Source organism: Alosa pseudoharengus, unplaced genomic scaffold (genome assembly GCF_046254945.1).
Source record: "Alosa pseudoharengus isolate Yale_2024_CS ecotype anadromous, Long Island Sound unplaced genomic scaffold, YU_APseudo_1.1 YU_APseudo_1.1_scf_22, whole genome shotgun sequence".
Taxonomy (NCBI): domain Eukaryota; kingdom Metazoa; phylum Chordata; class Actinopteri; order Clupeiformes; family Clupeidae; genus Alosa; species Alosa pseudoharengus.
Genome location: NW_027468680.1, coordinates 4,663,725 through 4,679,475, shown reverse-complemented (window position 1 = coordinate 4,679,475; position 15,751 = coordinate 4,663,725). Strand labels below are relative to the sequence as shown.

At 47.8% G+C, this 15,751-nt stretch overlaps 1 protein-coding gene across 1 annotated transcript in view; it reads left to right on the top strand.

Moving 5' to 3' along the window:
• setd3 (SET domain containing 3, actin histidine methyltransferase) overlaps nucleotides 1–11,997 on the top strand; it is a 35,855-nt gene extending 23,858 nt beyond the window's left edge. Inside the window, exons 10-13 of the mRNA XM_076300304.1 lie at nucleotides 1,168–1,334; nucleotides 6,961–7,046; nucleotides 8,553–8,713; nucleotides 9,245–11,997. Coding sequence (XP_076156419.1) covers nucleotides 1,168–1,334; nucleotides 6,961–7,046; nucleotides 8,553–8,713; nucleotides 9,245–9,787 — 957 coding nt within the window. The 3' untranslated portion in view covers nucleotides 9,788–11,997. The remainder of the gene's footprint in view (nucleotides 1–1,167; nucleotides 1,335–6,960; nucleotides 7,047–8,552; nucleotides 8,714–9,244) is intronic.
• The last annotated feature ends 3,754 nt before the right edge of the window (nucleotides 11,998–15,751 follow it).

Here is a 15,751-nt window from a genome sequence, read left to right as displayed (position 1 = left end):
CACCCACAACACGCACAACAAACACACACACACACACACGCACGCACACACACACACACACACACACACACACACAACAACCACACACACAGATCGGTTGTGGTCCATCCCCCTCTCCTGCATTCTGTACACAGGTGTGAGAGTGGCGTTTATCAGGCGAGCTGGCGTCTCGGTGCCCGTGGGTAATATCAGCGTGCAGGCATTCAGATCAGCCGCGGGGAGACACACCGGAGACTCTTCCTCTTCCCCCTCTCTCCTCTCCTCTTCCCCCTCTCTCCTCTCCTCTCCTCTCCTCTCCTCTGACAGGCTCAGGTAGTGAGTCCCTCTGCCCAGAATGGGAATTATTTGATAAGATTTGGGGAGACAGGTGCTAGAGAGTGGGATGGGGTGAGGGGGGGGACTGGACGCTCTCGGAAGCCCCTCTCCTCTCGTCTCCACTCCTCCGTCTCTTCCCTTCCTCCCTCCCTCCTCCTCCATTCTCCTCTCTCTCTCTCTCTCTCTCTCTCTCTCTCTCTCTCTGCCACAGTCGTCTGATCCCTGATTCCGCTTTCAGATTTTGTGGCGGGACGGAAAAGCTTCTGAGTACAGAGCTGAGCTGCACCACTCCTCCCTCCCTCTCTCTGTCTCTCTCTCTCTCCCCTTCTCTCTTCTCTCTCTCCCCTTCTCTCTTCTCTCTCTCCCCCAACAGCCAGTCTTTATCAGCCAGTCCCCCCCCCCCACACACACACACACCCCTGTCCATTCTGCTATCTGTAAATGTAGTGTGTGTGCTACACAGGAGTAGGATGTGGGTGAGTGTTAGTGTGTGTGTGTGTGTGTGTGTGTGTGTCTCTTGTATACCGGTGTGTACTCTCCGTAGCCACAATGACTCTGTTTAGGTCCTGTTGATGCCAAATTCCAACAAGTGAGAACCAGACTAAGAATCTGCTTCTGCGTAATGACAGGACTTTCTGCCAGGACTAGTACAGTTGGCATCACTAGTATGTAATCAAACTGGTGGAATTGAACAAAGTTGAAATTTACTAGTGGGGAAATACGGACTCACCCCCATGAAATGCTTCTGTCAATATTTGTTTGTTATCGGAAATGCCTGTACTGCCACTGCCTCTGCTCTGTTGTCATGGCTACGGGCATCTCCTTACCATCTCTCCCCTCTCCTCCACTCAGATCTACATCTTCTATGGTACCCGCTCCAACGCAGAGTTCGTCATCCACAACGGCTTCTTCTTCGAGGACAACGCCCACGACAGGGTGAAGATCAAGCTGGGGGTCAGCAAGAGCGAGCGGCTCTACGCCATGAAGGCCGAAGTTCTGGCTCGAGCTGGCATCCCCTCGTAAGTGTTAAGCCCCCCGCACATATACCACAATTCAAAATCCCTCGTACGCCCTGGTCACGTATACCACGATCCACAAATCCCTCGTAAGTGTTAAGCCCTGGTCACGTATACCACGATTCGCTCAGGCCATCCCCCGTGTTAAGCCCTGGTCAAATATACGACGATTCGCTCATTGTTTTAGCCAATGTTATTGTCATTAGCCCAGTAATTGCTGATTAATATTAACATTGTGTGGTCTCTTGACGCTGAACAAACCCAGGTGGCTTCCTTTCATAAGTCTTAAAGGAACTTTGTGGAATTGTGTCGGTTTCGAGTTGTCTTGAGCGCAGCCACATGCCACGCTTCCATTGGCTGGCATGACACTCTTCCATTGAACTGAATACAGTGGCCAGGCCACACGTGGTACCATGTGGTATTAACCGCATCTTGTTGCCACCTCTAGGTCATTTTTGGATGTTTTAAACTTGAAAACTAACACCTCATAGCAACTTTGTCCATCGTTGTTTTAAACTTGAAAACTGACACCACATAGCAACTTTGTCCATCGTTGTTTTAAACTTGAAAACTAACACCTCATAGCAACTTTGTCCATCGTTGTTTTAAACTTGAAAACTAACAGCACATAGCAACTTTGTCCATCGTTGTTTTAAACTTGAAAACTAACAGCACATAGCAACTTTGTCCATCGTTGTTTTAAACTTGAAAACTAACAGCACATAGCAACTTTGTCCATCGTTGTTTTAAACTTGAAAACTAACAGCACATAGCAACTTTGTCCATCGCCCTCTCTGCCCACTGGATCACTGGATGTGGCAGTAACCTGGGTACGCTGGGTACGCTGGGTACGGGGGTTTAGGGCCACATAGGGGCCACATCTGTCCCCTCTAACTGCTCTCTGAGTTCAGAGGTGTGTTCACATTCTTTGAACAATTTAACGTAATTGACGTGTTGGGTGGACCTGGGGGGGGGGGGGTGATTGTCATGGTGATTGTCAGGAAGGGAAGCAATAGAGGAACAGACGACGGGGAGCTTAGGGTGGGTGAAGACAGAGGCATCATATGGCCGCAGACAGGAAGGTCTGGTTACTCACAATAACCATCTGAATCCTAACAACCATGGTGCCTTGGACAACAGGAGATTTGTCATTTTGTCATGAAGGACAATAATGGGCAAAAAAAACAAAGAAACACTAACATGATTCAGAAGCCATGTGTGCACTCTGGCTTTGGTACTGTATATAGATCACCTGCCTCTCACCCACTGATGTCTCTAATCATTATAATGAGGATTATTAAATTAAGCATGTGTATATCACTGGAGCAAGCACAATACATTTCACGGTGAATCAGAATGTAATTAAAGGCGCTCTAAGCGATGCTGGGTAACGTCACTTCTGTTGACTTTCAAACAGAACAGAGAGCTAGCTCGCTACTTCCTCCCCCTCCCTCCTGTGCTGCTCCCCTGCAATTGAAACTCTCCTAAACGCGCATCTCGTCTGTGCTTTGCTGGAACAGTTTGTTATGTTTTTATGGGCTAGGTTTGCCCAGGTTGTTTTTGTTGCCGTTTTTGGAGCCTGTGCTGTCCACAGAGATTGCGTTTTTTTACAGTGTAGTCAGGACACAGACAGCTAGCGGTTGGTTAGGTGCTGTTTGCAGTAAGTGACATAAAATGTTTTAGCCTAAAAAACGCGTGGTATCGCTTAGAGCACCTTTAAGTAGGCAAGCACAACACACCATGTAAAGAGAATGAATGGTTAATAAAAGTTATACCTTTTTTTTCAGCAGATGCCTATACATAGGTTGGTCCTCTTCTATGGAGTGGGCACACTGTGTTCAGTGTTTCCCATACATTGACTAATCTGTGGCGGGCCGCCACAGATTAATATTCTATGTTTAATTTAATTTAAATTAAATATAAGGTCAAATCCTCGCATTGCCGTTTAGCTGCGCTTTTTACGCACGCAGCCTTTCCTTGCCCTGCCCCGCTCTCTCTCGTAGCCCGCTGCCCCACTCCTCTGCATGTGCATTTAACAAAATATTCACGATTGTTGAAGGATTGTTGTTGCCATATAGAACCATTGCATAGAAGACGTCTGGCTAAATTGCTATTAAATCCGCTTAGCATCGTGACCATGCTGCGCAAATTTGTTCATAACTGCTGCATTAAAGTGAACTCTGCTAAGGTCTTATCACAACATAGTAGGCTACATTGAAGAGACTAAACTAAGTTAAGTTATGAAATCAAGCAGTATCTCAAAGCTAACGTTAGGATACTGTTTGGATGTCGAATTTAGCATGCTTAGCCTACTTACAGCTGCTTGTCAATTTCGTTGAAGGGCTCATTTTATTGACTCTGACACTGAATGTTTGCAAAATCCCGATGTAAAGGGAAAAGTGTTTTACAAAATTCAAAAGTGCTTGTCCCAAGGAGAAGTACGAACCTTTATTTTAACTGTAGAAAATGTTATGAATTGCATCCACACATCAGCAGCCTTTCAACTGTGTTGCAATTGCATTAAATTGACAGGCACTCAATTAGGCCTAGACTTATACGCTACCAAGACGATCTTAATACCCCCCTTTTTCCAAGTCAGCTACAGCGGACAGGAGTTCTGAGATCTCTCTTCCTAATGTTGTGGATGAAATGGCCTGTGCGCTCGCAAACCACTGTGACATTCTCCAGGAGAGCGCCTCATCATTTTATCATTAGCCTAATCAAACACACACACACACTCTCCCTCTTGACATTTTTAATAAGCCGCTTTTAATCTCTTATTGATCGTATTCTAAATTTCACACTATAATTTAATTAGATGGCGGGGTCTTTGTTGTGTGGCACTTGGAGTGCAGGGTGGATGGAAGGCCTTTTTTTCTTTTTTCTTTTCTTTGTTTTAACCTGAGGGAATCTGGGGGATATCAGACAGAGAGAGGAAGTCCACAGGATGGGCCATCAGCTGTGTGCTTGATGGATTACATCTTCTTTAATGAGCAACATGCCGTCAAGATGGAGTTTGCGTTTGTTACAGTGGGGGGGGGGGGCAATAAAAAAAATGCTGTCGCTATGAGAAACAATGTAAGATGAAAACCGCATAGTGCTTTATCTATCTATGTGTGGAGAGTTCAGGGTTAAACCGCCTTACAGATTCACACTTTTATATAGGGCTGTGTGTGTGTGTGTGTGTGTGGTGTGTGTGTGGTGGGGGTGAGTGGGGTAATTAAATTATATGCCTGCGAAAGCTCTGTAATGCATTTTGTAGCGCAATATTACTGGGCTGTCTGTCACTGATCAATACAGCGAAACGCATGAAAATATTGCCCTTCTTAAATTCCCCTCAGCTATGACAGCAGCCAGGAGAGGAGGAGGAGGAGAGTGGGGGGAGACAGGGATGCAGGCTGAAGCATAGTGTGTGTGTGTCTGTGTGTGTGTGTGTGTGTGTGTGTACGCGTGCAATAAGACTAGAAGGTTGTGTGTGTGTGTGTGTGTGTGTGTGTGTGTGTGTGTGTGTGTACGCGTGCAATAAGACTAGAAGGTTGTGTGTGTGTGTGTGTGTGTGTGTGTGTGTGTGTGTATACGCGTGCAATAAGACTAGAAGGTTGTGTGTGTGTGCGCGTGCAATAAGACTAGAATGTTGTGTGCGCGTGTGTGTGTGTGTGTGTACGCGTGCAATAAGACTAGAATGTTGTGTGCGTGTGTGTGTACGTGTGTGTGTGTGTGTGTGTGTGTGTGTGTGTGTGTGTGTGTGTGTGTACGCGTGCAATAAGACTAGAATGTTGTGTGTGTGTGAGAGTGCTGATCTGCCTTAGTAATTAAAGACTAAATTATAAATGATTGAGCATGTTTTTAAAAATGCATCAGGTTCACTGGCCTCTCTTCACTTCAGATCAATCAGATGTCAAGCAGTGGGTTTGTTGTGTGTGTGTGTGTGTGAGAGAGTGTGTGTGTTTGTGTGTTGGGGGAAGGGGGCTACAGCACCTGACTACCATTAGCACCTCTCTGCCAATCCTGTTGGGGATAATTGAACTGTAATACAGTTCTCTTTGAGGGATGGGGCGGAGTTAGTGTGTGTTTGTGTGTATGTATGTGTGTGTGAGGTGAGCACAGATACCGCACTCCTACAACCTCTAGGGGCTGCTGGAACATCTTTTTCAGCATTCGCGCCTCTCTCCGAGAATGAAGTATCTAGACTCCTAATATGTAGCCGTCCTACCACATGCTCGCTGGATCCTATACCTACGAGTCTACTTCAGTCCATCAGCCCGACCATCGCACCAGCTATCACACATGTGATCAATGCCTCGCTAACCTCCGACACATTTCCAACAGCGTTCAAAATGGCCCAGGTAACACCGTTACTTAAGAAAGCTTCTCTCAACCCTGCTCAAGTCGAGAACTACCGCCCTGTCTCACTCCTGCCTTTCCTATCCAAAGGCATTGAACGAGCAGTCTCCAAACAGGTCTCTGACTTCCTTTCACAGAGCAACCTTCTGGATCCAAATCAGTCTGGGTTCAAAAGCGGCCTCTCTACCGAAACGGCTCTGCTGTCTGTAACAGAAGCCTTAAAAGAAGCCAGGGTGACCGCTCGGTCATCAGTACTCATTCTGCTTGACTTATCGGCTTCCTTTGACACGGTTAATCACCGCATCCTTCTTTCTATACTCGCTAACATGGGAATCTCCGGTTCTGCTCTCTCCTGGTTTGAATCCTACCTCACAGGACGCTCGTTTAACGTATAATGGCTTGGTCAGCTATCTGCACCTCACCATCTCACCACAGGGGTCCCCCAGGGCTCAGTGCTGGGCCCCCTTCTTTTTGCTATCTACACCACGTCCTTGGGACAGATTATCCGTTCGCATGGCTTCTCATACCACTGCTATGCAGACGACACACAGCTCTATCTGTCCTTTTCACCTGATGACCCCTTGGTTTCAGCACGGATCTCGGATTGCCTCTCAGACATAGCTACATGGATGAAGGCACACCACCTCCAGCTGAACCTCTCAAAGACTGAACTGCTGGTCCTCCCAGCTAAACCTACCATACACCACGACATCAACATCAAATTTGACTCCTCGTTGGTGGAACACACTGCCAGTTCCTACAAGGGCAGGGGCATCCCTCTCCATTTTCAAAAAACTCCTGAAGACCCAGCTCTTTAGAGAACATCTCCTCTCATAGCACCACTTACAACAAGTCTTGCCGATCCTAGCACTTACCAGCCGTCTTGAACTGACACGTAACTGTTAAAAACAACACTCACTGATGCACTTATTCTTACTGTACTCTACCGTTTTTTAAATTGTCCTAAATTGTTGAGAATTGCTTTAAAACTTAAACTGTTAACCATGTTGTTAGTTGCTTTGGCTAAAAATGTGTCAGCCAAATGTAATGTAATGTAATGTAATAATGTGTGTGTGTGTGTGTGTGTGTGTGGGGTGGTGGGGTCATGTGGAACTACCAGAGCTTGGTTTGGTCATGATGCCCTGAATGCCAAGACAAAGAGAAGTCTCCAGAGAGAAAAGAGAACATGGGATGTAACGAATATATACTGTGTCTGTGTCTGTGTCTGTGTGTGTGTGTGTGTGTGTTGTCCTCCACGTTGACCTTCTCATGTCTCTCTCCACAGGTCCAGCATCTTCGCCCTGCACTGCAGTGACCCACCCATCTCCGCTCAGCTCCTGGCCTTTCTGCGTGTCTTCTGCATGACCGAAGGTACACACACACACACACACACACAAACAAACACACAGAGTAAGTAAGTGGTCTCTCACACACACACACACACACGCGGGGCTCCCTGTGGCTTCCCCCAGGCCTCCCTGCTATGAAACGCGAGTCGAGAAGACGTGTTCTACCAGTGACTTCTACAACACACACGAGGGCCAACACACACTCACACACACACACGCACACACACACACGCACACACACACCAGCCATCCCAGAGGTGTTTAATTGATCAAGACAGTCCCGCAGATGTGACGAAGGAGCGATCCTGAGCGCGTGAAATATTCATCCGTACGCACAGGAAGGACCCGTGTCATAAATCCCAGGAAGCAAGAGGCCGCGTCCTCTGGCAAGACCTCTTAAGGCGGAGCCATATATTATTCAGGCTTTGTATGTTAATGTTTTAAAGCCACCACAGACCATCCAGTGTGTCTGTGTGTGTGTGTGTGTGTGTGTTCTCTCCATTTCTTTCTCTCTATATCAATCCCTCCTTCTCCTCCGTCTCAATCACACTGTCCCTTTTTCCTTCTCTTATCCTCTCAACCTCTTGTTCGTCTCTCCTTTTCTCTATCCATCTCTTCCTCTCCTTTTTCTTTCTGTATCCATCTCTCTCTGTCCCTCCTTCATTCCTCTCTCTCTCATCCTCTCTCTCCTCTCTCTCTCCTCCTCTCTCTCCTCCTCTCTCCTCCTCTCTCTCTCCTCCTCTCTCTCTCTCTCTCTCTCTCTCCTCCTCTCTCTCCTCCTCTCTCTCCTCCTCTCTCTCTCTTCCTCTCTCTCTCCTCCTCTCTCCTCTCTCTCTCCTCCTCTCTCTCTCTCCTCTCTCTCTCTCCTCCTCTCTCTTCTCTTTCTCTCCTCTCTCTCCTCTCTCTCCTCTCCTCTCTCTCTCCTCCTCTCTCTCCTCTCTCTCTCTCTGTCCTCTCTCTCTCCTCTCTCTCTCCTCCTCTCTCGCCTCTCTCTCTCTCTCTCTCCTCCTCTCTCTCTCCTCCTCTCTCTCTCCTCCTCTCTCTCTCCTCTCTCTCCTCTCTCTCTCCTCCTCTCTCTCCTCCTCTCTCTCTCTCTAACAGATCTGACAGGATGCTGTGCTGTGCTCCCATTAAGCACTCATTCCCAGCTCCTTGCATCTCCTATCTGGTCCTGTAATCAGACCTTACATAATCACAGCCCAACCACACCGCACCTCACCTCACCGCTCCACCCGCACCTTACCCGCTCCACCCCACACCACTCACACTACCCCTTCCACCCCACTCCACCTGCACCACCCACTCCACCTGCACCACCCCACTCCACCTGCACCACCTGCACTTCACCTGCTCCACCCCACACCACTCACACTACCCCTTCCACCCCACACCACCTGCTCCACCCCACAACACACGCTCCTCCACTACAGCACATGATTAGCCTGCTAATGGGAGAGCTGTGTGTGTGTGTCTAAATGGGTATACATGTCATATGACGGGATGTGTGTGTGTGTGTGTGCTTTTGCAGAGGAGCTGAAGGACTATCTGGTGGGCGAGCACGCCATCAATAAGATCTTCACGCTGGGCAACACGGACTTCCCCGTCAGCTGGGAGAACGAGATCAAGCTGTGGACCTTTCTGGAGACCCGTGCCTCTCTATTGCTCAAGACCTACAAAACCACCTCCCAGGTGTGTGTGTGTGTGTGTGATAGATTGAATGTCAGCAAAAAGGGCAGATTTTCCCTCTTAATTACTGAAGTTCCTCTCTCTCTCTCTCTCTCTCTCTCTTTCTCTTTCTCTCAAATTCTAAAGCACACCAATGTTCTCAAACTCCTTACCTCACATTGAAGGTTTTCTCTAGTAACTATGTGTGCTTGTCCCTGTCGTATTTGTGTGTGTGTGTGTGTGTGTGTGTGTGTGTTTGGGCATGTGTGTTTGTCTCCATTGCGTGTGTTTGTGTGTGTGTTTGGGCATATGTTTGTCCCTGTCGTGTGTGTGTGTGTGTGTGTGTGTGTGTGTGTGTGTGTGTGTGTGTGTGTGGGCATATGTTTGTCCCTGTCGTGTGTGTGTGTGTGTGTGTGGGCATATGTTTGTCCCTGTCGTGTGTGTGTGTGTGTGTGTGGGCATATGTTTGTCCCTGTCGTGTGTGTGTGTGTGGGCATATGTTTGTCCCTGTCGTGTGTGTGTGTGTGTACGTGTGTGTGTACGCGTGGTGTCCAGGAGGACCGCGCCATGCTGGAGAAGCCCGACCTGTCGCTGCACTCGCGCACGGCCATCAAGCTGCGTCTGGCGGAGAAGGAGATCCTGCAGCGGGCGGCGGCCAGTGGCCGGGCCAAGAGGCTGCACTTCCAGCAGCGCCTGGACGAGGGCGCCGCACTGCCCCTCTACGAGGAGAGCGACATCTCCCTGCTGGAGAACGCCGACGCCAAGCTCCCCATCATCCTGCGCAAGCTCGAGGAGGAGGAGGAGGAGGAAGAGGAGGAGGAGGAGGAGAGGAGCGTGGAGAAGGAGCTAAAGACGGAGCAAGGAGACGCGCCGGTTGCGCCACTCCTCAACGGAGAGCGCAAGGTGGCCGATAGCCCCGCCGCCGCATCGCAGCCGGAGGGGGAGAAGGAGAAAGGGATAGAGAAGGAGGAGGAGGAGAGAGGGATACAGAAGAACGAGGAGAAGGTGCAGAAGGACTTGCAGGATCTGGACTTGCAGCAAGAGGACGACTTGAGCGAAAACAGAACTGGTGATGTGTCCAAAGAGAACGTAGACTAGAATCCTCATGCCTGTAGATCCGACACACACACGTACACACACATACACACACACAAACGTACACACACATACACACTCGCGTGCACACACACACACACACACACCTACACACTCGCGTGCACACACACACACGTACGTACACACTGCAGTTTTATTTATTTTTTTCTTTTTAAGTGTTACTTTAAGTGTCTCACAGGAAGACTAAGGATAATTATGACAGGAGCGGCTATTTAACTCTAGCAATTCAAAATGAAACAAAAACGTTTAAACATTTTCTGTTCTTTTGTTTTTGTTTTTTATTTGTATTTTTTATATAGATGCAGTCAGCAGTCTGTGTGCGCTTCCTGTTCCTACAGAAGGTCATTTGTCTTTAAAGGTGTTTTGCTGTTGTTTTAAGACGTCCCCTCCCGGCAGGTGTATTCCTTATGGAGGGCTCAGCCCAGGATTTCAGATCGTGAAGCTTTTTGATTGGTTACTGAACACTCACTGACCTATAAGCCAATAAGCAGGAACAGGAGAAGAGTGACCTGTAGTATTCTGGGAAGTTTTAGTTTCTCCCTTAAGACCTGTTGCTGCTGCTGCAAGCCAAGGGCCCAGTTTTTCTTTTCCTAGACAACGCCAGCTATGGGTATGGATGTCGTCTCTTACACTGGCCCTGGAGGACTGACTGATTTACTGACTGACTAAGACATACATACTAAAGGCCTTTTCACACTTAGTGACAAATTATTCACACAAAAATCAACGCCAGGTAATTAAATACAAGTGTTCTTATTAGTCTTTCTGCACCAAGGATAAAATTTGCTCAGTCTCAAATTTATTTTTCAGCAACAAATTTTGTTCTGCGTGTGTACAGACCCAATAAGAACACATGTATAGGATGTATGCTGTATACCAGCATGATTCGATATTTTCTCAGACAATTTGCGACTTGGCGTGAGAGAGCGCCTTAATGCTTTAGAACGTTGGCCCAGACTAGTTCAGTAGAGTGGACCTGCACTTTTCTCCTCGTGGAAACAATCAGCGCTATCTCACTAAATTAGTCCGTTTATTTTTTTTTTTAGGATCATGATTCTTTTGCAATGTGCAAGGGGCACAAGCAGAGTGTGTTACTGTTAGATACTGAGGCTTACTACTTACATACCAGCTTGTCTGTAATGGATGTAAGTCGACATTTGAGCCACAACACATCTTTAGGATATGTTCACAGTCATTGTTATGGATATCTTCACTCGTTTGGACTAGCGGTTTGTCACTGTGACACAGGACTGGAAAAGGTGGCTTTCTTCTCTGATAGCTCAATTCAAAATGCTCTTAGTCACCATGTGTCAATCTGTGACACTTTGTGTTCAACACATTACTTGTACCTTCAATGTTTTCATTGAATGTTTTTTTTTTTCTTGTTTTTTGTTTATCTCTTTAGTTTTTTTTTTTTAAAGCCTTAAAGAAAGATATATCTATGTTACAAACAGGAGAGACAGAAGTTCACTTGGTTCACTGCAGAAGTGTCCATTCTGTGTAACTTGCCTCCTGATTGGAGGAAACGAATGCCAATCACAGACCTAGAATGTCCAGGCAGTATGCATATGTATGTGTCATAATGAATGGTGTGTCACTGGCTCCATGTGTCCTTCCATGTGTTCTCTTACTGTGCAGCGGCCTCTGCAGACATGCAAAGCTTCTAGCTGAGAAGTTCCTGTGCTACTTTCATTATTACTCTGGAACGTTCATTTTGTTCATTGTAAAACACTTTTGTCTAAATTTGCCACCAGGTCAGTGCCCGGTCTGTCTGGTATTAAAAGTATTTTTAAATTCGAGCAATGTTTAGTAAAAAAAAAAAGAAAAAAAAAAAGAATGTTTATAATAAATACACGACACTTTACCAGTGACTAACAAGGCTAAACTCCATGTGCTCTTTCTATGGACACGGATGGACACCTCTAACTTGCAACACTTTTGAATGATCTTGCTGCTTTGTATATATGTTTATAGCAACTGAGGGCCTGCCAATTGCTTTTGAAGTGTACCGTTGCCAGCCCTTAAGCATAGCTATCTAGAGCCAGAAGAGTCTGCTGCCATGGATTATGTTTTAACATGCAGTTGCTTTCAGTTGGGGCAGCGGAGCTGTGTGTGGGTGAAGCCACCTCTTGTCGGGCGGCTGTCTGTGGTGAACGGACAGAGATTAAAATCGCTCTCATTTTTCACCCTAACCGTGTAAGGTGTTGCTCTGTCTTTCTCAACCTGAACTGTCACTCCACGATCTTTCTAGCACTTTCCACAAAGGTTCACAAGGTCACCAACCCATTGTTCTTCCTCATTCCTATTTTAAAAGAAGAAGGGGAAAAAAACTTTTATTCAATATAGGTTTTTTTTAATATATTCTTTCAACCCTTGCCCCATTACAAATTTATAAAAGAAACATTATCTTGAATCATTTAATTCAGGGCAATTAAATTTTGAAATTCCTCATTTATTATTCATAGTCTTCAAGATAAAACCCCCTTTAATCCCTGAATAGATTATTATAATGGGCGATAGGCTGGCCAGTGGTAAACTGTGGCAGTCCTGCACTTGTCCGGTGCTGTTAGTATTCCACATGTCATGCCTGAGAGCAAGCAAGCATGCGGGGAAGCCGTGGCCAGGGACCGTCGCACCAAAGTAATCCAGCCCATGAATTATATACACAGGTCTCTATTAATATACAATGGCGCCGAACACGCTCCACTGCAAAGCCCATTGTCATGCAAGTATTTACCAATACTCGTCCTGTCGTGTGTGTGTGTGCGCGCGCGCCTAGAAGAGGATGCACCTTGGAGAGGTGAGAAGGTCATGCTAGAGTTTCAGTGCCATAGTGCATTTTCAGTTGCAATTGCGGTTTGAATGGCTCAAATGCACAGCCTGATGCTGATGATATGGCTATACAATGGGATTCTTTCTCTTTTTACCATGGGTGCATGTTCATCTACCCAAACTGAAAATAACCTTTTCATGTAGGGATTAGTAAACCTTATTAAGGTGCGGCTTGTAAAACTGACTTCCTGCTAACTGCCTTAAGAGCCACCATGGCTTGATGAGTTAAGGTCACCATGGCGCATGAAACTGATATTTGTAGGGATGTGTTGTTGGCCTTTCTTTAGGTTTACCCCTGTACTGTCATAGTGATCACCCGTGTAATTATTTGAGACGTGCACCCCAGGTCTCGTCTTGTGGCTCGCGTAGCAGTCTTCTAGTCCTTCCGCTTCTAAATATATGCCTCTATTAAACTAGGCTTTCTGAAACCCCCTACCTCCAGTCCACTTGGGTGGAGAGCCTGTGCCTAACAGGCAAGCGTACATGCGGTCGAAGCTCAGCTCTTACATGTCGCGCCTCGGCCCGCCACGCTCTGCTACGTGTTTTGGTTTTCGAGGCCAGAAGGTTCGACTGCTCACACTGAGGCCCTTAGCTACAGTTTGTGCTAATGTATGTCTGCCTTTCGTGTGTGTGTGTGTGTGCGCGTTAACCACTCGGACTGTGGGATGATGCCTCGTCGTGCATGCCTTCCGGTACACTTGGGTTTGCTTCCATTCTGTGGTTTTGTACTGTGCGCGACCAGTGTGGATACTGCAGGTTCGCAGTGCATTGTGGGGGGGGTGGAACGTTGTAACGGCCACGGTGGGACCCAGGGCTGAACGGCCTGCCGCTGTACTGGGCCTTATTCTTCTGCCTGGCCCATGCTTTGAAGTGGTCAACACAGTCAGCCAGCCGCTGGCAGACTAACAGACTTTCTCTTCTCTCTTCTATTTTATTCCCCTTTTTTGTCTCAGACGTTATTGATGGAAAGGCAGAACTGATGGCTAATGTCTGAAAGCTGCCATGTTCTCAACTCGTCTTCCTTTCCTTTGTCAGTCTCTTTCTCTCTCTCTCTCTCTCTCTCCCTCCCTCTCGCTCTCTCTCTCTCTCTCCCCCTTTCTCTCTCTTTCCCTCCCCTCTCTCTCTCTCTCTCTCTCTCTCTCTCTCTCTCTCTCTCTCTCTCTCCCCCTTTCTCTCTCTTTCCCTCCCCTCCCTCTCTCTCTCTCTCTCTCTCTCTCTCTCTCTCTCTCTCTCTCTCTCTCTCTCTCTCTCTCTCTCTGTCCTCATACACGTGTGAGTCCCAGCCTTAAGGCAGAAGCGCGGGCGCCCATAATGGAAGCAGCCGTTTATTATTGATGAGGCGGGATCAGAGGAGCGGGGTGGGGACGGCGACGGCCGGCCTAGCGTGACCAGGGCCGACCTCTCTTCATCCGTCACTTCATGGGACTGACGTGCCCACAGAGTGATTGGCAAGGGGCCGGAAGAGAGGAGCGTGAGAGGAGCCGCCGCGCTGGAGAGATGGCGGATGAAGCCTGTGAAAAATGGAGTGAACGGAAAGCTTTTTTGACGAAAAGGAGAGGAGCGAGGGAGGAGGAGGAGGGAGGGGGGGACGTGTCTCTTGAAGCGCGCCACTTCTCAAACTCGGCATGCACTGTTTAAGATTTAAACAGGTGCAATGATACCTACAACAACAGCAGGCTATGGTGTGTGTGGGTGTGCGTGTGTGTCTACAAGCAATGTTGATACTTGTAAACACCACAGACAGACTGCACTGTCTCAATGTACATAGAGGTCTACACAGGACTATTCAGCAGCAATACAGACTGCACTGTCTCAATGTACATAAGGTCTACACAGAACAACTCTTCAGCAGCAATACAGAGCCTGTATAGAGAGACAGAATTCAGGATTGTCATATTATGTACCTTCCCAAGTCATACTTTTATTTAATCATACCAGTATGGACACCTAGACATAACTGTTCACACACAACACACACACACACACACACACATACACTCTGAAACCACATGGAAGCCTGTGTGCTCCACTCCTGCTGAGTAGTCCGTCTCCAAAATAGCTCATATTCCTTTTCAGCAAGCAACATTTAATTTTTAATCTTATTTAAGCCAACTGGAAGTAGTATTTTGCAACAGTGAAACCACCGCATCTATAATTGATGCCTTGTCTTGGCTGATGCAGTGGGAATGTTTAGCGGCAGAAGGGGAGACAGAGAGAGAGCGAACGAACGAGTGATGCATGGGAGACCCTGTGGGCATCAGCTAAGGCCGCCCCAGCAGGGAGATGGAGAGAGAGAGAGAGAGAGATTGAGGGAGGGAGGGAGAGAGGTAGGGATGGGGAGAAAATGTGCCTCTGCTGCAAAGCTCAACACAAATGCAAATTGCATGCTGATAAGGGCCCATAAATCCATTGTGCGTGACGTTTGCTGCACTGCTCCATTCCCAGAGCGTCCTGAACACCCCCCCCCCATCTCAGCCCAGCAGAGAAGCCCCTCAAGAAAAATGAAGACAGTTACCCCCCTCCCATACCCACCCCCCCAAACACAAGGAGACCTAGACAGGATAAGAAACAAGGGCAGCACCAAAAAAAGCTCTCCGCTAAGAAGGACCAGCAACACAGACCTCTCCGTGTGCCTCCTGTGCGATGTGTACTGGGACAGCGGGATGGGGAATGGCTCCGAACGTGAGGCCCCTTTTTTGTGGTGTAAGGGATTTTTATTTATTTTAGTTCCTATTCGTTTTTTGGAGTGTCCTCCTTTGTGTGACGCCGGAATCGTTACCTTCCGCCTCTTAATGGGCTGGGGATGACGCCCCAGGATCACAGCGGAAGAGGAGGAGGAGGAGGAGGTGGAGGTGGAGGTGGCGGGGGGGGGGCGCGTCAGAGACGAGAGCGTGTCGGGAGCCGGAGTGACCGCAGCATGCCACGTCCGTCCCCACAAGAGTTGTTAATTCTACTTCGCCCCGCTCTGGCGAGAGAGAGAGAGAGAGAGAGAGAAAGAAAGGAGGGAGAGGGAAGAAGGGAACATCATTCTCTATTCTCCCAGGTCAGAGTGGGAACAATTAAGTGTGGAGGGCGCGGGGAGCGCACAGCGAGCTGGCCGACAGGTGATGAATG